The following is a 27,728-nucleotide window of genomic DNA, read 5'->3' as shown; positions in this document are numbered from 1 at the left end:
GGATCTTCCCGGACCGGGGCACGAACCCGTGTCCCCTGCATCGGCAGGCGGGCTCTCAACCACTGCGCCACCAGGGAAGCCCAATAGCTGAGTCTTTAAACCCGGGTATTCCCCCAACTTATGGTGGAAGAAACTGAGGCAGCACATTGATGGTGTTCTGCAGGCTGAGCGACATTGAGATCTGGGGGGCCCTGAAGTGGAAAACTGGCTACCGCCCTACTCTGAACTGCTGCATCCTGTGTCCATCTCCCCAGAGCTGTCCATTGTTTGTGGGGGACGGTTTCCTGTTGCCTTGAACTCCCGCCCATTCTCCTGATTTTTTTCCCTTAATTACATGAAGAGCCACGGGAACATTTCAAACATGCTGGACATCCAGGTAACCTTTAAGAAACATGGGAAGTCCTAGGATTTTCCCCTCTACTCATAAAAGAGACAAAAGCCACGAACCCAGAAATTTAAAAAAAAATTCTCCAAACTGAGAAAGCATTTTGCTTCTCCATTTTGTAAATAGAAATGGACATTTAATTATAATATCAAAAAAAGGAAAACAAAAATGGGCTGAACTGAATCAATGTGTTTGCCTATCAGTTCCTTTTTGGTTTCTCTACAGAGAACAAGTTCATCTTTTCCTATATCTTGGATCAGATAAGAACAAACAAAACAAGTCATGAAGGATAGATGGATACATGGAGAACACGGAAGAAATCAGGAAAGCTACATCTCCATATTTAAATGCTACCATAGAGTTATTCACCTCTATCCCACTCTACAGAAAGCATCATTTACCCAGATGACTTAGAACAACAGCAGGATGTGTGTCGAAGAAAAAAGAGATGCCAGGAAGTTCACTGTGGGAGGACGTCAGTTTGGGGAAAGGATATTCCCTGATCAGCTGCTAAGGGGACCTGAACAAAAATGCAGAGCAATCAAAAGATCGCTCAGACTCAAGTCCATCCCAGCTGGAACTGAGCAAACATGTGAGACAATGTGACACAGCTCTCCTCCCATTTTCCATCTGCTTGCCTGACTGAATGAGTGAATTCAGCAAGCCATCATTGGGTGTCTCCAATGCAAGCAGTATGTAAGCATTATAGCTGGCACTAGCACTGTGTGGCTATAATGATTAATAAGACTTGATCACTACCTTCAGGCTAGAAGACAACTCAGAAATTACCATCCGAGTACTTTCTTTTTTTGTCTCCTTTATTCAGTATGCTAATATTTCATAAGCATTGATTATATATAAAACGCTGTGCCAGATACTACGCGGGATTCATGTGAATTACTCCTGCCTCAGGGGAATGACCGAGAAACTGTATTACAAAGCAGTGTGGCTAAGTGTTTACACATAGTACTCACTGGAGTTAGAAGAGGGAATGATTGCTCTGGCTGTTCATGGAAGGCTTCAAGGTGGAGGTGGTGTTTTTAGCAATCTTGAAGATGGGTAAAAGTTTAATAGGTGGCAATGGGGAAAGGAAGAGAGGGAACAGAAGGCAATGGAATAATTGGGAAAAACTTTCTTAAATTAGAATTGCTCCTTAGGTGGGGTAATTGATTATTTACTTACTCTTCACTAGGCTATCGGCCGAGAAGGGGGTTTATAAGTCAAGGAGACATAAAGCCAGGTAATCTGTGGCTGAGGGAGAAGGGGGTAGGAATGACCTTGTGTCGGCTGAGGCGCTTGGGGCTGGCGGGCCAGACTGTGGACGTCTGTGAGCATCACCCCAGGGGGCGGGTGCTGGGCAGCAGTGGGCAACAAGGACCCTGCAGGCTGTGGGAAGGCAGGATGAAGAGCTGGGAGAAGACACATGTTTCCTTCTTTACAGCTGTTTCCCAAGCTGGTCTGTTTGGCACTAGGAGGAAACTTGTGTAATATCAGGGGGTCCTTGAGACAGCTGTTCATCAGCTGTTGGAAAGAACTTGGGGTTATCATGGACGGTGAACTGTTGCTTAATTTCTGGTTGAGACTCTTCAAAGCTGCATACCCTTGGAGGAGAGGGAGATTCATCTCCGATGGGAAAATTAACTGGGTAGAGGGTAGAAGTAAGAACCGTGTGTACTGTGTGTACGTGTTTAGCATAGGAAAAAGTTAAAAAAGAAATATCGATAGGTGGGTCACTGAACTATAGTATGGTTTATTTGATCGTGGCTTTCAAACAAAATAAGAGTATAGTAAAGAGAATGGTTTAAGAGATTGCCCAGGAAAGGAGGCTTCCATATAATAGTAAAGGACCTATCAAATGTATTTAGCATAACTGACGGTATTAAAGTTAGTATTAAAACATTCTAAAGATGTAGGCCAGTGCTTGGCAGGTCTGGATTTGTCATAGGGAGGTGAGCTCTGTGTATTTCACACAGTTTCTCAACTTTGGCTTGTCAGCACCCTGGTCCCCATGGGGACTGCATGAAAAACACTGTTTAGATTGTCCCCAACCCATTAGCTCCACGGAGCAAACAACTTAAAGCACTTATCTTAAGCACAATGGATCAGGAAGAGCTAGTTCAAAACACAACTCGCAGCCCCCTCCCTCATGAACTGAAGTTGAATTTTATTTTAAATACCTATTTAACACTTCTTTTTAAACTATTAAATTTGGAGAAAAAAAAACAAATGGAATCGCAAAACAGATGCTCTGTTGACTGCCTTCACTGGGCTGAATTTCTCTACAGATGACCAAAGCCCGCTTATGGAAGCTACTCCCCACACTTAAGTGCTTTAGGTTTGCTCCCAGACTGGCTTGTGACATAGAGGTGAGAACTATAGAAAGAGCCTATCAATAAAAATCAGAATAAAGAGCAGAAGAGATGCTTGGAAGAGAAATAAAAAAAAAAAAAAAAAAAACATCATTTATGTTCTAAGGGCAACTGTTTTCATTATCTCCAGATCATGCGTTTTAGGCTTAAAATTAAACATTTTCTTTAAAAAAAGAAAAGAAAGTAAAACTGCTCTTTCTCCTTTCTAATTTCCCCCACCACCTTGCATGGAAAGGACACTTTCTTTTCAAAAGCCAGGGTAATTTGGGGAGGGGGTTTGGTGGGGTTGGGGGAAAGATAATCTTTGAGACTGAGTCTTCACAAGCCCACTTCTTTGCAAACGAGCCATCTGCAGGCAAAAGGCTGAGAGCAGAGCATGCTGACAGGCTCCCAGAGCCTCTTTTTGCCAGGCCTGTGATTTGCATCCTTGCTGGGTCCCCTCCAAGCTCAGAGGCTGAATTGGGCACGGTCTCCATCACAGGGTGGCACAGACTGTTCTGAATTGGCTGCCTCTTCCCCCAGCTCACCTGGCCAGGAGCAGAGCCAGCCAAGCCTGCAGCTGCCTCTGGGCCCGTCCTCTGGGCCTGACGTGTTTAGACTCCCTTGTGCTTTAGCTACCAAGGCCAGGCCGGGAGTGCATCAGCCCCCTCCTGCTCCTCCCCTCCTCCAGTGCTCCGGTTCTGGATGACATCATGTCACAGTTTCATCTCTGTATCAGGGATGGGGAGTCACGATTCTATAGTCCCAGGAGTTGCCTGGGAACTGAATTCTAAGAAACAATGACAAGAGTCAGAAAATGCATTTGTATTTTCCTCTTTGCGTAAGTGGGAAACATGAAGGCAACACATTTGTACTCTAAGTGGTGCAGTCCTGATAATGTATATTCCTGATACTCCTAATTAATTGAATTCTCCCCTTTCCAGAGAAACCAGGCTGGGCGCTCATGTTATTTTGGCTAAGATATTCAAAATAGTTAAATGCTTATAGAGAAAACACAAAACACTGATTTTGCCAGCTTGGTGGGCCCTAATTATGAGGTTGTACTTAGGGGGTTTGAGGATGTGACAGTTTCTTCCCCTGGGATCCCAAACTCTACTAGGACAATAATTGACGATGTCTTTCTGAATAGATCCAAGACTTTCCCCCCACCTCGTCACACTTTCAGTGGCATCTCTACTGGCACAGGGCTGGGTCTGGACTAGGGATGCTGCAAAGCGTGGGCTGTGCAGAGAAGGCCTGGAGGCAAAGGTATGAGGCCCTGCTGGATGAGGGTAAGGGACAAATATATATTTGTGAAGCCTGCATCCTTTTGGATCTTTTTGCTCGGGTTCAAATCTGGTGACTATTAGGGTGGTGAAAATCTGTTTTCATAAAGTGGGCCCAACTGCTATTTCTCTCTTCATGTTAGTTAATTGTGCCAGTATGAATAACTTATTTTGTTTTGATTGAGCTCTAAGTTGCTGAAGCACAAGTATGAAAATTGAACCTACTAAAGCTCTCTTCATTTAACAATCATTTGAGAAGATGTTCAAAAGTGTTACCAGACATTTTAGCTTCCTGTCCAAACGTATGTATACACATCAGCTTTGTCAACCGGCCCCTACCTCTCTGCAGTATCAGCCTTGCTGGGAAAAAAAAGTACATTTGGTGCCCAACCATCTCATCTTTGTGTGCCCTTTGGGGTACACCTGAGAGACCTCTCACACACCTGGAAGGTGACTAAGGCCAGTCCTCGTTGCTCATTCGAAGTATTTACTTGCAAATTAAGCATCCAGCTCTGCATTACAAATGGTCTTAGAGCACACCAATAGTCGTAGGCAGTAAAGAATCAAAAATCACTTTTGTAGCCCAGCAATTAGAATTCTATAATTATTTTCAATTATTATCACGCTACCAATAATAAGAATAGCAGCTACCATTTATTCAGTACTTACTATGCTTGTCACCAAGCACCGTGATAAGTGTTTTTCATGGCTGAGTTAACAGAACCCTCACAAGAAGCCATGTGGCAAGGCCTGTTATCTCCATTTTGCAAATGAGGCGCTGAATTGTTGACAGACTGGCTAATCTGCCCACCATCACTCGGTGAGCGGTGAGCGAGGGCCAGAGCCAGGCTGAAATGCGAGATGGTTGGCCCTGAGCTCATGCCCTAACTGCCTGCTGCCTCTACCTTTCCTTTCCCAGCTCCTCTGGGGGACTGACAGCACCATCCTTGGACTGATGCCCACCACCACCAGATCAGGGGTCTCCACTAATCCTGCATCTTGGCTTAGGCCTTCCCTGGGGGTTGGGTGGAAAAGAGGAGATGACAGAGCGTTTGAGCCTAAAATTCTAAAAGCAAAAAGGTACAACATGAGAGTAAACAGAAATGGAAATCGTGCCAGGTGAGGGGTAAGAAATAAACGACTCGGGTGGTGATTATGCTGAAAGATCTTTGTTTCACTCTTCCCCTGCGATTTTACAGGACCACCAGTAAAAATGGAAGAGAGAAGTATCACAGTCCCTCACTGAATGTAACTAATTTAACAGGGACACAGTCTATTTTCTACATAGGAACCAGTCTTTCAAAACACACATCTTTAAAAAAGTTTAAAAATCCCCTATGGCTTCCCACCACAGAGAAAGTAGGCTGTGCTGTGGCCTGCAAGGCTTGTTTGTCTCAGTTTGGCCCTGCTAACCCCCTGACTTCTCCCCCATTACTCTCCCTGTCTTCCACCTTGTACCATCCAGCCTCCTGCTTTCTTCCAACCTGCCACATTGGCCTCAGGGCCTTTGCACTTGCAATTTCCTCGGTCTGGACAGTCCTTCCCCCAGATACTCACATGGCCTCTCTCACCTCATTTATGTCTCCGCCATAATGCACCACAGAGAGGCCTCCGATGACCTCCTCATTTAAGATGTCGCCTGAGCTCCTGACATACACACACACTCACTTTGTTCCCTCTCCCATATGCTCACGCACATTTACACATACAGACACTCATGCACAACCACACCCCCCCACACTCTCACACATATCACACGTGCATACTCACCCACCTTCCCACATTCATGCAGTCACACTTGCACCCACTTTTACACACTCACACACATTCTTGCACTCACAAACATGCTCACTCATACCTTCACACGCTCATCCTCAGACACTCTCAAGCACATGCATATATTTACACAGTGCTAACACTCTCTCTGGCTTTACTTTTCTTAACCATGTTGCCAGCTGACATTTAATATTTTAATTAGAAATTTTTTTTGTCTGTCTTCCCCCACTGGAAACAAATCTCCATGAGACCAGGGACTTTTATCTTTTTGTAATCACTACTGTATCTCCAGGGCCTAACATGGTACCCAACAGAGAGTAAGGGCTTAATTACTATTTTTGAATAAATGAATGGGTGAGTAGATTTAGGTCATCAAAATAGATTATTTCCGATCCTACCACTGCATGTGACTCAATACGTTTTAATGAGAAATCCGTGGAAGAGAGAAGTCAGAAAGGCATGAAGCCTGCACCTTCTGATATAGAACAGCTGTATGGATCCCGGGCTCTGCAAACCATGATGAACCCCATCTGTCCAGTGGCATGAAAACGTCTCTAGTTCAGGTGAACGGCACTTGGTGAATTTAGGCTTCCCGGAAGAATCTGCAGAATAAAAAGAAAAGGCAAGGCGTGATATCGGGAGGGTAACCGATGGTCCTAATGAAACACATACTTAAAGCGGTCACGAACAACCACTTCTTCTAGAAATGCTTTTTTCCTGGGTCACAGCTACAGAACTGCGGTTTGCCAGTTATTTCTCTGTCAGCCCCGATTCCAGCGACAAACCGTTTTGTCTTTATTTCCAACATTATTTCTTGGGGCCTGTTTAAGAAACCAGAGCTAGAGATGAGGATTTGGGCACAGGTAGTTCATTTGGAGGGTGACCCCAGGAAAGGGAAAGAGGGACGTGGGGAGTGGAAAACAGCTAACAAAGTGTACGCTCGGGCTTCCCTGGTGGCGCAGTGGTTGAGAATCCGCCTGCCGATGCAGGAGACACGGGTTCGTGCCCTGGTCCGGGAAGATCCCACGTGCCGCGGAGCAACTAAGCCCGTGAGCCATGGCCGCTGAGCCTGCGCGTCCGGAGCCTGTGCTCCACAACGGGAGAGACCACAACAGTGAGAGGCCCGCATACGGCAAAAAAAAAAAAAAAAAAAAAAAAAAAAAAAGTGTACGCTCTTCGGCTTGTGCCCGTAGTGGCTGACGGGGGTCCAACCCCACAGAGGTCCCTCTGAGAAGCTGTGAAGAGTGTGCCTTCCCTGGGTCCTCGACAATGATGGGAGCCCAGGGCATTTATCCACCAACTCCCATCGGTGGAGGGCTGCCCTGGAGGTGTTAATGCCACTGAACTTCTAGGCTGCACCTGCACAGGGGCTGAGGGTCCTCACCCGACTTCTGAGAAACCCAGGCAGGCACCTGAAGTGTGCCCAGCAACGTGCATGGTGGCAGCTGCCCACCATGGATGGCTGCGTTGGTACCAGGTGGGCCCCAGAGAACCACAGAGGCTTCTCTCTTTTTACAGATGTTTGAGAAAAAGTCGCATTCTTTTAAAAGATTCAGCCAGTAAACCCATTAAATAGGTATCATTAAGTAGAGACCTACTTTCAACAACTTGTGCATATATATACGTGTCAATTCTAATTTGGGAAGTGGAGAAAGACTCCTGTGTGTTAGGATATTAGCCAAACTCCTCTGCATCTACGAATGAATGTGCAGCTGGTCTGAGGTAAAACCAATTTCTGTGTATCAATTTTCATTGTTCTTCTGACTGCCATGGCCATTTTGGAGACTGTGGTCAATGTTTATGAACCCACTCAGGGCACTGAAGCACTGGAGCCTGTGTGATCTATTACAAATGAAAAAGGTGTGTGTTTCTTTAGGCAAGCATCTATTATACAGTAGAGTTCCTGGAAAAGTTCCTTTTTCTATTAGCTGAAGCACTGGAAGTACTATCTTTTAGATCCTTCCAGAAAATCAGTGCTAAATAAACCACATTTAAACCACAACTAACATGTTTTAACGCCTGCAGGGCTGAGGGGAGGATGGCACTTTCTGGTTTGTTTTGCACAGAATGTGAGAAGAGGAAATACACCAGATTTCAAATTGAGAGATTTGTGATGTAGTCCCAGCTCTGACACTATTTAGCCTTGAACTTCTCAAGTCATTTGGACCTCAGTTTTCTCAATAGAGAGCCTGGAATAGATGAGATCCAAGGTACTTTACAACTTCACTTTTACAATTAAGTGACATATACAACCACTAATAACGATCTACAGAATCAAAACATAATTTTGGCATTGGAGCCCAAACCACCAAAGAACACCAAATGCAAACACCATCCAGGTTCCTATATTCCCTGTGAAATAACCCTGCCACATAATGGCAAGAATAATAAACCTAATCTGAAAAGTTGAAACATGAAGGGGAAAAAAAAACTTTGCTAGCTGGGGGAAAAAAAAAAAACTTAAAAAGAATTAATTTGAAACACATTTCGCTTGCTTAAACTTACTATTCTTGTTTATTCTGTTTCCTTTTAACTCCAGATATATAGAAAGCCCCATATTATCCTGTATTCTAAATAAGAAATAGGAAATTCATGGTTGTGGTGCTAATGTGATGAAATACATGCCCACAGAGGAATCCCAATGTAGGCGCAGTGCAGCAAAGCTACTTTTTTTGTCTTTTTTAATGTCTGTCTTTCGTTGCCTGCCTTCCTTTCCCTATCTTCCTCCTTGCTTTCTCCTTCCTTGCACCCTCCTTCTCTCCTTCCTTCCTTCTTTCTTTTATGGCTGGGTATGTGCTGCTAGGTGCTGTAGCAGACAGCCTCTCAGATGGCCCCAAGGATCCCTGCCTCCTTGAATCCTCCTTGAAGGATCCCTATCCACAACCTTGAATGTTTCCTCCCCTTGAGTAACTTGCCTCGAACCTATGGAATATGATAGCATTGAGGGGATGTCACATCTGTGATTAGGTTACAAAAGATTGTGACTTCTGTCTTGCTAGCTGACTTAGTCTCTTGCTGGTTTTGCTGAAGCAAGCTGCCATGTTAGTGAGAACCACAGGGCAAAGAATGGAGGGTGGCCTCTGGTCCGCAACCAGCAAGACGTTGAGGCCCTCAGTCTAACAACCGTCCAAGAACTGAGTCCTGGGAAACAACCGTGAAAGTGAGCATGGAAACCGATCCTTCCCCATTTCAGACTTTGGATGAGACCACGGCCCTCGCTGGCACTTTGAGTGCAGGCTTGTGAGAGAATCTGAGGCAGAGGACCCAGCTGATGGATTAATTTAGAGGATGGATAGGGAAAAATAGTAACCATAGTAAATATCTGAATGCTGTTGATATATTGATATAATAAACAAATTCAATATATAGCAGAACTTCAGAGCAGTGTTTAAGAATGACATAAACCACTTTTCTTAGCAAATGGGATATGTCACAGTGAGTGTGGGAAAGTGGGTAACTTCTCTTGTGGAGGCAAGAAGGACTGTAATACAACTGGCTGCTTCCCTCTTTCTCAGACACCTCCTGCTTTAGCTATTATCACTGTGGCTGAAGACATTCAACCTTCCTCAAGTCCAGCTCCTTAGAGCCATGCTCAGGTTTTCCAAGTCTGAGAGGTACTGGTCTAACCTTAAAATGAGCACCTGTCTATTACATCTGAAAATCCCAGTAGAAACTTGTTTTGTGTCTCACTATGAAGGCAATAAATGGTTACCATACACTCTGAGGTCCTCTCTGATGAGCCACACACAGTCATTTCCAAACTACAAATACTTCCTACTCTCTTGTGATGTTTTTTTAGCCTAAACCTACAGACAGAGTAGTACACTCTTAAAAACATCTCTTAAAAGAATGTTTCAATGGACAAGAGAAATCACCTTTGGCCCTAAAGTAATTCTAAGAGAAATGAGTATTCCATTCAAGTGGTCCCACATCCTGAAGAAATGTTAATGTGTTAGCACTGATCATCATTCACAAATCTTGACAATAACCTTGGGATTCACGTTTATTCTCTCTTTGGAGCTTTCATTTTGAAAAGAAGGATTGTAGTGACATATTTACTTTGTTATCATTACTATGCTTCATACATCATGCTACATATTATTACATCATGTTGAATATTTATGTAATCTCCTTTAATACTGCTAACAGTTCTAGAAGGTGGGTACTATTTCCACTTAGACATGGGTGAAACTAGGGTTCAGAGAAGTTAAGTGAGTTGCCTGTGTTTATATTGTTGTTGTTTGCAGAGGTGGGATTAAAACACAAATCCTTGTGATTTCGTCTAAACTCTTAGCACTAGTAAAAAAAAAAAAAATAGTAGCTTTCTGTTAGACAATTCTCTACTGCTTCTCAAGAAATTCCCAGGAAGGAAAGATAACAAGCTCAAATGTGCTCTTAACTAAACTCTCAGAAATCTGTAACCTGGCAAGCCCTAAGAGCAGCATTTCCTAACTGTGACTGCACATAGGAATCAACTGAGGAGTTTTAAGAAGATACTGATGCCTTGGTCTACTCCCAGAGGCTTGACCCAATCTGTCAGGGGTGCAGCCTGGGCATTGAGATTTTTTTAAACAATAGGTAGCCCAGGTTGAGAGCCGCTGATGTAGAGAAATAAAGTTATACGTAAGCACTGCAAAGTTAGCTTTCCACATTATTAGGTTCTCTGATCAGTTCTAGCAGAGCTGCAGATCAAGAGTGACCTCCTTTGAGCCAGATTCTGAAGGGTGTGGGAAGGATATGAATTAATTATGACCTTAAAAGAGTACAATAATTGTTCACGAAGAATGCTTGGAGAACTAAGAGATATTTTAAATATATGTGTGAAATGATACCTCTAAATGCTAAACCTGCCCAAATTTCTGATGGGCTATAAACTGGTAATATGAACTAACTAAGAATAAGTTAAACTGATATTCCTACTGAAATTTTTTTTTTTTTTTTTTTTTTTTGCTGTACGCGGGCCTCTCACTGCTGTGGCCTCTCCCGTTGCGGAGCACAGGCTCCGGAAGCGCAGGCTCCGGAAGCGCAGGCTCAGCGGCCATGGCTCACGGGCCCAGCCGCTCCGCGGCATGTGGGATCCTCCCGGACCGGGGCACGAACTCGTGTCCCCTGCATCGACAGGCGGATTCTCAACCACTGCGCCACCAGGGAAGCCCCCTACTGAAATTATTATTTAGAAATCTTGAAGAGAGTTTTATCAAATTCAAGTTTTGAAAAGTCAATGGAATGATGTTATGTTCAAACCTACGACGACAGAGGGACAGCATCACAGGTGCTGGGAGGTGCCGCTGGTCGCAGCACATCGCCTGTGACAGTGACCGTGCCTGATTTTGTCAGCCAGATTGGCTGGGCCTCCTTTCCTGCCCAGTGGCTCTCCCCTTGGAGGAACATGATCTTCCCGGGCCGTACACAGACGTCGAACAGCTGTTACATACTGAGATAGTCATCTGCCTTCTTACCCTCAGTTCTCTCACCAGTCATGCTTTTTCTATCCTCAACTCATGACAAAGCAGAAACAAAAGCCAAATGAAATCACATACAAGTTCCCAACGTGTGCTTGGGGGTTTGGGGTTAGAAGAGAAGGAAGAAGAGGAGCAATTGAAGTGGGAGGGGAAGGCTGGAAGGAAAGGAGTCTTTGCGGGGAAAGGACCAACTTCTTCCGAGAGCTCCAGGTCGTGGAGGGGAAGGCGCTCAGCAGCCATTTGACCTTAAATGTACAGCTTCCACTGCAGCCCGTCGTGTGGATCAACTGCTATCCACAGTCCTGGCCAGTTGCTATCACCCCTGAACAGAGAGGCTAGGGACTTAATACCTTGTGAAGAGACAACCTTGCCCTCTGACCAAAGTCTACCTGAACACAACCAGTTGAGAATCTCCTTTTGCGTTGGGCAGCACAGACAAACAGTAAGGAAAGGAAAGAAAACAAAACAATAGTCCTTAATAGGATTAAGAATTAAAATTTGCAAAGACATACTAAAGAAAACAATTTTATAGAATAGATAACTGAACTTCATAAATAAATAAACGGAATGGGCCAAGTGGTTGAACTGTATGTCTAAAATGCTACCTTTTATTTTTTTTGTAAAGCCTAAATATTTCTTGGGGCTTCCTAGGGACCAAGTTCTGGACTGAGGGGCACTGCGGTTTGCACAGTGCTTGTAAACACTTAGGCGGAGGGGCAAGAACCCCTTGCCCAGCTTCCTTACGAAGAGTCCTCCCTTATGAAGCTCTGCTTTGAGGCCACGCATCCTCCTCCTAAGTACACTTGTCATTTCCAAAGCACTTTTCTATTGGAAGAGCTTCAGGAATTCAGTGATTCCTTTACCTTAGAGCATCTTACACCCCCTTTCACCAAAGGTCTTGTCCTTGATGGATGCTGGCATGTCAAAATATGGTAAAAGAAATCTGTAAACTTCCTAGTTGATCACCCTTGTCAAAAGTAACTTGCCTTGGGCTTCCCTGGTGGCGCAGTGGTTGGGAGCCCGCCTGCTGATGCAGGGGACGTGGGTTCGTGCCCCGGTCTGGGAGGATCCCACGTGCCGCGGAGCGGCTGGGCCCGTGGGCCGTGGCCGCTGGGCCTGCGCGTCCGAAGCCTGTGCTCCACGACGGGAGAGGCCGCAACAGTGAGAGGCCCGCGTACCGCAAAATAAAAAAAAAAAAAGTAACTTGCCTTATAGATAATATATTCAAAGAACACATCTTTTAAAAGTCTGGTAGGCTATTTTTTTTAACCTATGGAATTGCCAAGTGGTTATGAAACTGCAACTACTTAGTTCATAAAACTATTGGCAAAAAAAGCTTTAATGTTGGAAATTGGCAAAGAATTTAATAAGTATTTTGTATTGGACAATACTGAATATAAGGAATTCACCCTCACAGTTGATTTCCTTTATGGTTCTCTGTGGAATTGAAGAAGGCAGAGCTGTAAAATCTTCTGCTTAGGCACTTAATGGCTTAGAGTTGGGAACAAGAATTCACAAGATCTCCCCTGAACTACTCATTTCTTTCTTTTTTATTATTTTAAATTAAACTCTAGTATGCTTTAAAAATGGATTCTTGGTGCATTTAAAACATTGTAAGGTTGACTAAAATAAAGGCTTAGTAAACACATCGTTACTTTAAGATGAATGTCAAATCAAGTGAACTTTGCAGTGTCTTGGAAGAGCATTTGCAGCACATGTGGTCTGGCAGGGAACTTAACTTGATGCAGCCTCTATGGATAGCTCATCTGTATGGCAACATCAGGAAATGTTGTGCATAGAGCTGTACATGCAGTTCTATTAGCATTTAAGCATTTATCTTTCCACCAAAACTTGATTTGTTGTTTTAGTTAAGTTTTCACGGAACATTTTCATTATAAAATATATTTACTTATCTTCTTAAATAGCTGCAGCTGAACATAATTAATCCTAGTTTTGAACATTCAGGGGCATTAATCAATCATCTTTCCTTTCTTCTCCACAGCATTTATCTGGTGCATTTAGCTTACTTAGTGCTTTCACTTTATTTCACTGAATCCTCTTGGACAGAATGATCATATACTTTCCTATCTGATCTAAGATTTTTCTCTCTTCTTCCATCAATTCTCTTAAAACTGTTGTGACTACTAATAGGGCTTCTTGGGTGGAAGGGTGTGGGCACTATTTTCCTTGGTGTTCTTTTCTCTGGCTAGAGGGGGGATGTACCAAGGCAGCTCCAGCAGCCCTGAGTTCCAACAGGGTAGCCTACTGGAAGACGGAAACAGAAGCATCACCTCAAAGACACGCATTTACTGCCCTGCAGGATAACTGACTCAGGAAACAGAACTGCCATAGTTTCATTATTCAAGAAAAAAGTATTCTGTATATCATGGTTTTGAGAGGTCAAATAAATAATTAGCATTAAATTTAGTAAGATTTATTTTCTGTTTGGTTAAGGTAAGGGCCATCCTAGATAATAATCAAATAATTAAAATATAAAGCAAGAAGATGTGGAGTAATTGGAGCCTCCGGTAGGAATGTAAACTGATAGAGCTGCTGTAGAAAAACAGTTTAATCATTCCTCAAAAGTTAAACACAGAGTTACCACATGACCCAGCAATTCTGGTCCTAGGTAGGTACACAAGAGAATTGAAAACATAGGCTCACATAAAAACTCGTACAATTATATTCATAGCTTCATTATTCATAATAATAAAAAAGTGGAAACAACCCAACTGTTCATCACCTGATGAGAGGATAATACACAAAATGTAGTATAATCATGTAATAGAATATTTGTCAGCCATAAAAAGAAATAAAGTATTGATACATGCTATAACCTTGAAAATATCTTATTAAGTGAAAAAAGCCAGACAAAAAAGGCCACATATTATATTATTCCATTTGAATAGAACTTCCAGCATTGACAAATCCATTATGATTGAGAGTAGATTAGTAGTTGCTAGGGAATGAGGGGGAGGGAAATTGGGAGTCACTAGTAATGGGTATAGGGTTTTATGTAGAAGTGATGGACATATTCTTGAATTAGGTAGTAGTGATGGCTGCACAACATTGTGAATACACTAAAAGCTACTTTAAAATGGTTAAAATGGCAAATTTTATCTTATGTGAATTTTATCTCAGTAAGAACATGATCTAAAATGTATAAAGCAAGAAATTATACTTAACACTAAAATTTATACATATAACTTAAGTCTTATTTCTTCTTATCCTCTATTGGACAGTCACTTTTTCAATTTAAGGATCCCTTTCATTAATTTAGGCACACCGCTGTCATAGAATAGGGAATTGTAACTCACTGCACAAAAGACACTACTGGCTCCCTCCATCATATGAAAATGTCCTAAATGAAACTTAACCGAAGCACTTGTGAATGATGTTGTCAGGTTCTTTTCAATGAAATGATCCAAATTCCTGAAAATCAGTAGCTGGCAGAGGAGCTCTAGACAAAATTAACACATGATATGCTGGAATCTCCTGGGGAAATAGAAAAAAATACCAATGCCTGAGTTCTAGCCTTTGAGATTCTACTTTCATTGGTAATTTATGGAATCACCAATTTAGTTCCCTGGGCATGGGATTTTTCAAAGTTCCCCAGTGATTTTGAAGTATAGCAGAATTCAAGAACCACGGACTTATATCATCGTTTCCCCTCTGAGCCCAGAAGGCATCCTGCTTGTTCCCACCACTGGAGCCTCTTGTCTGGGTCTCCCATGCAAGTTCGCCAGGAACGGGAGGAAAAAGTACATGTGGGGATATTATCATCCAAGCCTAAAAGTATAGCCATGGTTTGCCGAAGTCAAATCTTTGTCATGAAAAACATGAACCTCCTAAAGTCTCAGGGGAGCCTTCTATCGCCAGAAGAAACCAACTGATGAATGAGCCTTTATTTTCCTTGTCTTGTAATTTTGTCGAGGCCATTTCATTCTCACTGATGATGATATAGTCTTCTATGTAATTTCATTTCTAAGGTTTGGAGTTTCAAATGCCACAAAACAGGGTCTTTTGTAATAAGCACGCCAAAGCTTCTTAGTTTTAGATTCATAGGCACATTCAACATGCATTCATTCATTTGTTCATTTATTCAACAAACAATCATATTTGTTTATTTATTTATGTATTTTTGGCTGCCTTGGGTCTCGTTGCTGCACACGGGCTTTCTTTTTAGTTGCAGCGAGCGGGGGATAACTCTTCGTTGCAGTGCGCAGGCCTCTCATGAAGGTGGCTTCTCTTGTTGCAGAGCATGGGTTCTAGGTGTGTGGGCTTCAGTAGTTGTGGCAAGCCAGCTCAGTAGTTGTGGCTCGCAGGGTCTTGAGCACAAGCTCAGTAGTTGTGGTGTACTGGCTTAGTTGCTCCGTGGCATGTGGGATCTTCCCAGACCAGGGTTCGAACCTGTGTCCTCTGAATCGGCAGGCGGATTCTTAACCACTGTACCACCAGGGAGGCCCAATAAACAATCATTGAACGCCTGTTGGTGTGCCAGGCTTCAGCTTAACATCATCACTTGCTGAAACAGTATATTCAGTCCAAGGATGATGGCACAGCAGACAGACTATTTTATATGAAGAGGCTGGGCCAGCTCCCTGAGAGAGAATCAGCCTGGTCATTCTTTCCTAATAACTTTTGCTCTGTGTACATTTTCTTGCTTGGTGAAATTACTCCCACCACATGTTTGAATTCTTAAGTGTATATTCAGATTTTTAAAATGTTTCATGTATATATTTCTACTTCCATTAAAGAATGACTAATATGACACATGCAAAGATAAATATGGTATACATAGCCATGGCTTCCAAAATGCAATGAGAAAACATTTTTCTGTAAGTACTTATACATGTTTCTCAGGAACACAGCTTGTCACTCTTTTGTGTGTATGTGTGTGTGTGTGTGTGTGTGTGTGTGTGTGTGTGTGTGTGTTAATTTTTAAAGGTATTTACTGCTGCAGTAAGGCAGCTGTGTCATACTTCATTCTTCTAAACCAAGGATTCTTAACCAGGGATGAGTTTCCTTCCCGGCAGCTGTTTGCTGGAGACATATTTGATTGTCATGGCTCGGGGAGGGATGACATGGGCGTTTAGCAGGTAGAGGCCAGAGATGCTGTGAAACATCCCACAATGCACAGGACAGTCCCCAGAGCAAAGAATTACCTGGTCTAAGATGTGAATAATGTCCTCTTCCAAAGAAATAATTAAAACCATTAAATTACAAAGTAGTTCTCCAAAATGCAAACATGCAGCCAGAATGAAGAAAGCTAACACAAAAATTGAAATCTCTAATCTCCTCTATCACCTTGCCCATCTGAACTTTTTTTTTCTGCTCCACAAAGAAAAACATCTTGCATTTTAAAGTCCTTTGGGATTTTTAAGAGACTTTCACATAGATATTCCACTAATCAAGAAGCATATTTGCAGCACCTATTATGTGTAAGGCACTCTTTCAGGTGTTGTGGGAATTATAAAAATAACATGACACATGGATTCTGCCCTTGAAGAACTGTAAGTAGTACCGGAAATGATGCATGTGCATATGAGAAGTAGCTAACAATAAAAGAGAGCTCAAATAAAGATCATAACTGCTTTAGGAAATCAAAGAAAGTTGTGATTACTAAGAGTTGAGGGTGGAGATAGAGGAAGGCTTCAAAGAGGAGTAAGGAGAGAGTGATTGAACTTATCCTAGTTTGCTGCGATGGAAAACGGCTGAGCATAGTCACCAACCAAATGCCACTGGGGACACATCCGTACACAGGGTTAGGTTTATTTACCTTCCTACATGCTGAATCACAATCTACATTCTAACAAGCTCCCAGGTTATCCGTAGGCACATTAAAGATTGAGAAGCATTGACTTAAGGCACCTGACTGCCAGTTAAGGGCTCTTTCAAATTGGACCCGTGGTTCTCAGCTTGGGCTGCACATAGAATCACCTTGGGATCTTTAACAAACTAAATTCCAGAGATCTAATTTAATTAGATTAGGTGATGCCTATACAGTGTTATGTCAATTATATCTTTGAAAAAAATAAACACTACTCTCAATGTATGGAGTGAAAAAAACAAAAAAGACTCGGATTATGCCTGGGCATTGGTATTTTTTTTATTTTTTATTATTTTATTTTATTTTTTTTGCGGTATGCGGGCCTCTCACTGTTGTGGCCTCTCCCGTTGCGGAGCACAGGCTCCGGACGCACAGGCTCAGCGGCCATGGCTCACGGGCTTAGTTGCTCCGCGGCATGTGGGATCTTCCCGGACCAGGGCACGAACCCGTGTCTCCTGCATCGGCAGGCGGATTCTCAACCACTGCGCCACCAGGGAAGCCCTGGTATTTTTTTTAAATGCCCCAGGTGCTAATGGCAACCAGGGTCGATAACTACTGAATGAGCTTCTATGTTAGATTAGTATAATAAATTCCTTAAGCAAATGTATTGAAAGGCCCCTCAAATGCCGAGTCCTGTGAAAAACAAACCAAATAAGGGTTAGCGAGGCAAAGCAGCATGCACTGAGTCTCCGAGGGGAACTAGATCAACCGCCAAGTAATGGGGCTGTTGAGTGTGTCTATGTTGGCTCTCAGCGGTGGCAGTGTGGTAGACAGCGCAAGCCCCTCTGGGGGTGGTCCTCCTGGGGTCTCCCAAGAAGGTCCAGCCGTAAATTCCACTGTGTAGAGCAGAAACATATGCTTGCAGCTGTGTTTCAGGGGCTCTAAAGTTGCAGTTTTAAGCATATATGGCATTGAGAGTACAGCTGCCTTAATTGTGGGAGTCATGGAAGTTAGTGTTAGATTCTGTGCCATAGATCTTGGGAGCGGAGCCAGCTCCAGGCTCCAGGATGGCCTGTGTCAGTCCACACAGTAGAACAGCCATGGCTGCCTTTGTGGGAAACTACAACCTCTCAGCAGAACACATCATGCGAAGCCCTGGCATTGCTCCTGTAGCGAATTTCCTAAGCTCTCATAGCTCTTCATTTATTCCCTCTTTCTGGACTCTTTGTTGGAGCAATCTGTGGTTTTTCAGAGAGATGCTTTTCAAACTTTAATACGTATAGACATCACCTGGCAATCTTGTTCAAATGCAGGTTCAGTTGGTAGGGCCTGAGATTTTGCACTTTTGACAAGTTCCCACATGCTACTAATGCTGCTTCTGGTGACCACGTTCTGAGAGGCAAGAATTTAGTGGTGTTGTCCAATACAGTATCCGCTAGCATCACATGGATATCGAGCACTTGAAATGGGGTACTGCAACCAAGAAATCTAGTTTTAAATTTTATTCAATTTTAATTAATTTCAATTTAAAAGTAAAAGCAAAAAAATTTTTCCTTCAATATAACTTTGTTTCAGTAGGACTACATTTCATTCCTCTGAAAATTTAGCATCCCAAGTGTGCTGTAAATGTAAAATACACACTGGATTTTGAAGATTATGAAAAAATAATGTAAAATATCACAATACCATTTTTATTAGATTGATTATGTGTTGAAATTATAATATTTCAAATATATTGGGCTAAATAAGATATATTATAAACAGTTTTACCTATTTCTTTACTCTTTTAATATGGTTAATAGAAAATTTAAAATTTCCTATGTAGCTGTCATATTTCTATTTGACAGTACTTGTTTAGATGGTAGAACTGATTGCAAAGGAAAAACATATTTAGTTAAAAAGGAAGAATTTGGAAAATGTACTGTATCAGGCTGAAACACGAAAGACCTAAAAAAAAGTTGCTAAATTGGCAAATTGTATAAATTGAGGTATAGAGGTAACCCCCATTTCAACGAATCCATTCTCTCTGGTGCACGGTCCTGAGAAAGCTAGGAGTTTTCACCTAGTTCATGGATACTCAAGGGCCCCTCAGCAGGAGACCCAATCTAACCTTCCAGTGCAGAGCCCCTTAATCTATATAAAAGTTTCTCTCCTACCTTATTTCCTCTAAAACACACCCACCCCTGTTTCCAATCTTAGACCCTTGGTGGATAGGGGCAAGTACAAAGAGCTCAGGCTTGAAGGCCAGCTGGATTTAGGTTTGAATCTCAGATGTGCAGCTTGCTAGAAATATTACATAAAGTTTCTAAGCCCCAGTTTTCCCATGTGTAAAATGAAAGCAAAGTACCTACACAGTTGCTGAAAATTAAATCAGAATATTTACATAAAGTACCTGGCACAGGACTGATTTTCAACAAAGAACCAGCACCATTATTACAGAGAACGAACTCACCAAATTTAAAATTGCATACGAAGCTCTCATAGTTTTTATTCATGCGGATTAGTAGATCCTTACTCCTTCATCTGTTGAGTTCCAAGGACATTTTTGAAATATAACAGGGCTTTATACATTGTAATGATTTAGCCTAAAATTATGGTGCATAATGAGAATCTGAAACACCGAAATGGTTCACACAAAAAGATATTTAGGACTAGGAAAATCTATGCAGAATCCACCGAAGTGGAAGCTACCTTCTTATTCACGCATCCAGGCAGTCTCAAATGCAAACCAAATTTATGTCAGAAGTAATGGGCTCTCTAGGTTCTACGGCAGGGTTTCTCAGCCTCAGCACTGTTGATATTCTGGACCAGCTACTTCTTTGTTGAGGGGGTTATCCTGTGCAGGATGTTTAGCATCCCCGTGGGATGCACAGCATCACTGCTAGTCTCCACCCACTAGATGCCAGCAGCGCTCCCTTCTTGCTCAGCTGTGATTACCAAAATGTCTCTAGCTATTGCCAAATGTCCCCTGGGAGAGAGAATCATCCCTGGTAAGAACCTCTGCTCTGTGGGAATGTACCACTCATTTTAGCACCTCAGTTACAAATGCCCTGATTATATTGAAATTGCATACTTACATTTAAATTGAATAATTTTTAGTGTATATAAGAAAAAGCATTTCACGTAATGAATAAAAGTTCTTTCTGACTACCATTAATTGAGCTCCTACTATGTGCTAAGTTCTTGCCCTATGTTTCTCGTCTCATCTTGACAACTCTTCTGTGAGGAATGTTGTATAAGAGTATGATAACCTTCATATTATAGATGAGGAAGCTTAACTTCAGAAAAGGTAAATCATTGTCAGCCAAAAAAACAAACCAGTGAGTAGCACAGCTGGGATCCGAATCCAGATTTTTCTCATTGCAAAACGGTTTTCCTCATATGCTGCACTGTCTCTTTCAGTTTTATTTTGGTCTTCTCTTTATGGTGAGGTTGCTTTTTTGGCATTAGGCTTAGAGATTTATCAGCTTCTATGAGCTGTTAGATAGCTTGTAGAGACTACAGCTTAGAGATTAACTGTCCTGTACGTGGTTTGAGAAGGCCTTGTACTTCACCCTTTACCCTCATTTATATAAAGCAAATAGGAAAAGCATCCTTATAATCAGAACCATATGTATCCCTGAACAGCAGTGCCAGATCCCCTCATGGAAATGAGAAACTAATGATAGTCCCTGCCTCTGTGAAGTTTTCAGTCTGGCTGGGGAAATAAGATTTACACATATGAAATGGTCCAAAAATAAAACATTTTAGGATATACTGTAGTAGCTATAATGAACTTCATAAAGAAACGTAAGACTGGTATGAGTTACAAAAGACCTAGAATCCTTCATAGAAAAGTTCTGATGGGAAAGGAGAGAGAAAAAATGGGGGTGCAGTTTAGGAAGTTGATCATTTATAACAAGTGTTATACTTCTAAAGTTGTCATTGTGAGGTAAGAGAGGAGATTAGATGCATATTGGGGAGTATCTGTATATCCACTGGTGGACAACATTCCATTGGCAACTCTTGAGAATAAAGGGCATACACTCATGGTCCACATTTGCTTCCGTCTCTCTTCCAAGTCAAGATTTCCACTCACTTCTAACCATAACCCAAAAGATAGATAAACATATAGAAGAATTAGAGAAGCAGCATTTATTTCAGACATAAAAGAATTCTGGGAACATGACTTTGACAATACCGAATAGAAGATAGTTTATATGCAGTCACATACTCTGAGAGCTGGAAGAGACCTTGACAGTCAGCTAGGCCCACCATTTCACTTTACAGACAAAGGAAATGATGTTCAAAAGAAGAGAAATGAATTGGCCAAGGTCACACAGCTGGTAAGAAGCCAGGCTACGTGTTCCACTGCCTCCATGAAGTAAAAATCATGGTCACTAAACATGACGGCCTCCTGATGACGATTATCAGGTATTTCCTTCACACCTACCAACCTCTGAGGCCCCACCCAATTTCAAAGTGTCACATTTATAGAGTGAACCAAGCTTGATTCTGTTCCCTAGACTCTATGACAATATTAAGACCAAGTCCAGGGTCCCAGTGATAAGAAAAATAGGTCACTGATTAGGCACTTTGAAAGCTTTTAAGGAACCAAAATGAAGAAGTATTTTAAGGACTAACATTCAACCATGTAATGAGTTCAGAATTCCATGCATAATTAACCTACTTTATTACACTAGATGGCAGCAAATAGGTATCCAGGTTTATAGTCAGTTAACTAGGAAATTGAAAACAAAATGAAACTACACACAGATTGGGTCTAAATTTGCCTGAATAAAGTGCAAGTCCATAAGCACTAAGCTCCTGCATGCTTTCCAACATCCTTGAAGTTGTGGTTCTTGTATGTTTTTCACCGAGGTTCCTTCTTACACATAGTAGGGTGCTAAAAATTGTGGTGAATTGCTGCAACGTTGAACTGTACAACCATTGACTTTTGCCAGGTAGGACAATATTTTATATATTTCCAGAATCTTTTCTCTGGCCATCAGAGGCAGAGCAATAATCAGAGGCTAGGGGATGTACAGTAGTGAAAAGACAGGTCTGGGAAGAGATGTCGCAGGATATAACCGTTAGGATGCACAGGACGGAAATGTCTACTAACAAAAGCAGGCTATAAAGACTGGCAGCAGAGGTATTTGAAATTAAGAAAAATTAGAGGCTACATAACACCAAGAGGACTAAAAGATTCTCTAAGTTATCGTCTTCAAAATGGACCATGTAAAATAATCCATCGGGAATGAAAAGAACACACTAAAGCTTTTATTAATATGCATTGTTTATCTAACATGGAAATTAAGGTTTACTAATAATGAACATGGAGAGTCACATGGAACCTTCATTCAGCTTGTGTCAGAGTCACATGTCACATTTGCTATGAGAGGAATTCTGCAGGAGGAGTGGGGCAGGGACAATTCAGAGAGTTGGTGAGTCGGCCCTTTACTTGTCTCTTCTTTTAACATGTTAGAGCAGTTTTTTCCTTTTTTACAGGTTCTACATGGCTGATTTAGTGGATAAACAGATTAAACTAATATTATGGTGGCTTAATCATGACGTAGTAAACAAACGACTTAAAATATTCATGTTAATGACATCACTTACGTGTGGAATCTAAAATATGGCACAAATGAACCTATCTACAAAACAGAAACAGACTCATAGGACAAAGAGAACATATTTGTGTTTGCCCAGGGGGTGGGGGGCAGGGAGAGGGATGTTTTGGGAGTTTGGGGTTGGTAGATGCAAACTATTACATTTAGAATGGAAAAACACTAAGGTCCCGATGTATAGCACAGGGAACTATACTCAATATCCTGTGATAAACCATAATGGAAAAGAATATAAAAAGAAGAATGTCTATTTTTGTGTATAACTGAGTCACTTTGCTGTACAGCAGACATTGGCACAGCATTGTAGGTCAACTCTACTTCAATAAAAAAAACTGAAGAAAAAAAATATTCATGTAAAGAAATCTCTTATTGAAGGTAATTCTAATAATGCCAGCCCAAGTCAACAAAAAGGCAATGGCTGAGCTGATGCTTTTCTTACCCACGGAATAGCTCTATTCAAATTTGATAGGAAGCTGATTTCCAAAATAGGAAATTATCCTAAACATTATTTGAAATATAGATTTACACCTTCTACAACTACTCTTCATTTTTTTTTAACATCTAACTTGGTGTATATCTCACACTTTTCAGATACGAGACTGAGATTGTCATTAGAACAAAATATTGAAATAAATGTAGCATAGACCCAACCTTCAAACTGTGTTTCACAAACTGTTAAATGAAGACTTCCTCCTCCAGAAGAAGTAAACTTCTTCAAACACATTGCGGGAAGTATTTTGTTCTATCAAACATTAAAATATTTTATAATATTTCTTGGTTTAACTTAAGACTTTAAAATTTATATTTTTATGTATGTTTTAGAACAAAATAGAACACTGTACATACATAATTTACAAATATGTAGACATGTATTTTGTGAGCCTGTTCAAAAATTATTTTACTAATGGGATACAGAATCCAAACTTCAGTGACCTATGACTTGAGCATAATCGCTTTACAGGTGAATGAACAAAATGAAGCCAGAAGCTTACGGACTACTAAGGTTAATACACAGCATTAATTTTTTAAATTCTTGATATCCAAACTCTTTCCATTTCTTTCTATTCTGCTTTCATCCCTTCTTTGGGTTTAACTTCTCAGGTACACATTTAGGTACACAGGTCCAGGGCAGACAACTAGGCCTTATCCTCTTACAGCTCTCCAAGTGCCTTTATCCTTAAAGAATTCTCTGTTGGAAGCACAAAGGTACAAGGAATATTAAAGAGAAGGCATCTGCCCATCAGATAAAATGCAACTATATGCAAAGGAAGGACCCAGATATTAGAGCAGAAAGATACTACAGGATAAACTGTTTATTCCAATAATTAATCTTGTCAAATGAACTCTCATAAGCAAGAGAATTACTAAAAATATATTCAGTATTTTGAACTGCACAGGAGAATGAGGAATGGCTTAGAAATAAAAGGTTGATGTGGTCACAGAGAAAATCGTCTGGCATTCTGGGGCAGACACAAGGGGAGTTTCCCTCCCAGATGAGGCATTTCCAAGGCCCCAGTGGTCTTCTCCATGTTGGCTCCCTTTTCTTTGTGGAGCTGCAATCAACGGTCTGCATAAATCCTGCTGCAGAAGGTATAAAGTGGCTCTGGGGGACCAGTATGCTCTCCACCTGGGGACCTTGAGAAACATCTAAGTTTCAGAGCCCCACCCTTGACCAATTCTCTGAGAGGGGCTTAGGAATCACTATTTTTGATTCCCCTAGTTGATTTGTGTACTTTTGGGTCTCACCTCTCAGGCAGAATGTGTTGTCTGGTAACCACAAAGGGAGAAAAGACAAGATCAGAGGTTTTCCTGCTGGCCTGAGGTCATTTAGGGCCTTCCTTTCAAAGACAGTATTATATTCATGTTATGAACTTCAGTAAGATACAAGACCACTTCTGGCTCATAAAGAAAATGAAACACAAGAATGGCTACATTTAAGGAGAGACTGTAAATCTTCACTTTGAAGAGGGAACTCTCTTTGGGGTCTTTTGAGATGTGTCTTTGCCCACATGGGAGGCAAGGGCACTAGGACAGATTCAGCTAACACTTACTGCATACAACTATGTTCCAGAAACACATACATTTAATGCTCAAGGCAACCACAGAAGGCAGTCAGTATTATCCGCAGTTTATAAATGGGAATGTAAGACTTTGAGAGGTTAAAAGTCTTATCTAAATTCATTCATCTAATATAACGCAGAGGTGGGATTTGCATCAGATCTCTGAAATTCACAACCAGTACATTTTCCACTGCCTTTGTGCCACTACCCTTCTGGTTCTAAAATTCAGGGTACCATTAGTAAACAGATGAGAGAAAAAGTAAAACTATAGAGGAGATAGGAAAAAAGAGGGAAAGACTAGTGTATCTGGCGAAAAGGAAATATGCAGGCATTCCCTATGACCATTTAATAGAACTGTAATAACCCTTACAGCAAAGGGGAGTAAAGGAATCTCTCTAAACTGATGACTTAGCACTCTTGAAGTTGTAGGTCAACAAACAGGAAATATTCACTTGGTTTGAACTGGAACGTGGAGTTCCTGTCTTACGAGAAATTTACAGGATCGTCAACATTGACAAAGGTTCGGGTCAGCTGTTGAGTTTCACATCTTCCATGGACAGAGCAGACTTACTATCCCCCTGGAGCAATGGTTCGGCACTGATTCAAGAAGCAATAGCTCTCAATTAGGAGCCACAGCTGACACTTCCTATATCAACCAAGATTTCCTGGGTGGTCTCTCACCATATCGTAATTATTTATGTAACTTAATTTATGGGCTCAGACAGGTCTTAGCACAGAGCAGCACGGTTGTTATCCAGTGAGCCAATACAGCTGTACTACATTTGTTACCATGTCCCTGATGTAACTTTACAAGCGTAATATTAATTTTTCTCTCTTTTCTCTGTTTTCCTATTGCCTCTGTTTTGCATTGGTGTTGTTTTTTTTTTTTTTTTTTTTTTTTTTTTTTTTTTTTTTTTTTTTTTTTGCAGTACGCGGGCCTCTCCCGCTGCAGAGCACAGGCTCCGGAAGCGCAGGCTCAGCGGCCATGGCTCACGGGCCCAGCCACTCCGCGGCATGTGGGATCTTCCCAGACCGGGGCACGAACCCGTGTCCCCTGCAACGGCAGGCGGACTCTCAACCACTGCGCCACCAGGGAAGCCCTGCATTGGTGTTTTTGATCAATGTTAAGGACTGACTGAAGAAACCTGGGGTTTAGAACAAGACAAGGGTGGTAGAAGGAGCTGAGGCTTTGGGGCCTGTGTTCTCTGAGTTTGAATCCTTGCTTATTTGATTTTAGAAAATAATATATTTTCCTGTGGTCTGAGTGTTCTCAAATTCAGTGAAATGGGAATGGAAGAGTTATCTTACTGAATTTTTGTGAGATAAATTCTAAAAAGTGCCTCTTTAATAAATGCTAATCATCTTTCACCCAGGAAATTTGGCTACCGTAATACACATACTAAGGTTGATGTTAATACATTTATTATGATAACAAGAGCTAATACTTATTGTTAGCTCTTGAACAGGTCATCTGTCAGGCCTTGTACTCAGAGCTTTTTGTGTATTATCTCATTTAATCCTTCCAACAAGTACTATGAGATGGGGACTGATGGTATCCCATGGTAAAGAGAGGAAAACTTTGACCCAGAGATGGGAAGCACCATGCCCAGGAAGTCCTATTTCCAAGCCCATACTCTCAATCTCTTTATATCACTACTTCCCGTTATTCTAGAAGAAGACTTCTACATCAAGACAATATACAGAGGCAGCACAGAACAGTGGTCATGAGCAAGGGGGCCTGAGTCAGGATGACTGGGTTTGAGTCGCAGCTCTCGTGCTTCGAGCAAGTCACTTATTCTCCCGTGCAGTCTCCTCATCCATTACCTAAGGATAATAGCAGGATTGTTATGAGAATTACTCATGATTTTAACTACGTAAAGTGTTTGTTAATGAAGTGTTTCCAGGTAGTAAGTCTGATGATGGATGTCTTCAACACTGGAACTGTAAACAATCTGTTTTTTTCTTTTTTTGGCTCCTTTCAATGATTACAAACCTTCCTTACAATTCTGCATCAAATAGTAACTTTGCTAGTGTTTTATGAACGAAAATAATATCTCAATTTCTTCTTAACGCAATAACCCATTTTAATAACCCATTTTGGCCTCTGTGACATGAACTGTAGTAAAACCCATTTAGGTCAGTGAAATCATAGGGTAAGAAAAAGAAGGAATAAGAACATGGTCTTTAAAAGCAGGCACTCATTCGACCAGAGACCCCATCTGACACGGTAGCCATACCCACCATACACAGACTGTAATTTTGAAAATTCATGCTGTAGCAGTGTCATCATTTTTAAAGACCTACTTTTAAAGACCATATTTTATTTTTTAAGGTAAAAAAACTTGAGTTCAGAATTTGAAGTCTGAAAGTTCAGAATTCCCTATAGTTGTCACAACTACCTGTGCTACAAAATCTAGTACTTTCATCTTGTCTGTTTGGTATAAGGAGTGGGATGTGTGCAACATTTTACTTAATTCTTGTGGCAGAGAGTTGACCAGATTCTAATTTTTAAACTTTCCTCTGGCCAACAATTCTTGGTTTATGACTTGTAATTTGAAAGCTGTGCATCAGCACACTATACAATGATCCTAAACAAAAACAAACACAACTGAATGATGCCTCCAAATAGTTAAATATATTGGTCATTTATAGAACTTAAAACAGTGCCTTTTTCTTTTGTAGTTTTTTGGGTTAATCTTTTTTTTTTTTTTTTGCGGTATGCGGGCCTCTCACTGTTGTGGCCTCTCCCGTTGCGGAGCACAGGCTCCGGACGCGCAGGCCCAGCGGCCATGGCTCACGGGCCTAGCTGCTCCGCGGCATGTGGGATCTTCCCGGACCAGGGCACGAACCCGTGTCTCCTGCATCGGCAGGCGGATTCTCAACCACTGCGCCACCAGGGAAGCCCCTGGGTTAATCTTTTAAAATCAAGACTTTAATTCATGGCTGAGGCAAATATACTATCAGGTTGAAAGGCACACTTTAAAAATACTTCTACTGGGACATAATGCTTAAGTTGAGAATATAGCAGAAGT

The 27,728-nt window shown here is 41.6% G+C and overlaps 1 protein-coding gene across 11 annotated transcripts in view; it reads right to left on the bottom strand.

Annotated features, from left to right (window-relative positions):
• The window catches only part of GHR (growth hormone receptor), a 290,708-nt gene that overhangs the window by 29,843 nt on the left and 233,137 nt on the right, over positions 1 to 27,728 (bottom strand). For all 11 annotated transcript variants that reach the window (XM_067030927.1, XM_067030930.1, XM_067030931.1 and 8 more), the window contains one exon: positions 6,268 to 6,397. In XM_067030927.1, the coding sequence (XP_066887028.1) occupies positions 6,268 to 6,397 (130 nt within the window). The remainder of the gene's footprint in view (positions 1 to 6,267; positions 6,398 to 27,728) is intronic.

This window comes from Kogia breviceps, chromosome 4, assembly GCF_026419965.1.
Source record: "Kogia breviceps isolate mKogBre1 chromosome 4, mKogBre1 haplotype 1, whole genome shotgun sequence".
Taxonomy (NCBI): Eukaryota; Metazoa; Chordata; class Mammalia; order Artiodactyla; family Physeteridae; genus Kogia; species Kogia breviceps.
This window is presented reverse-complemented; position numbering and strand designations above follow the sequence as displayed.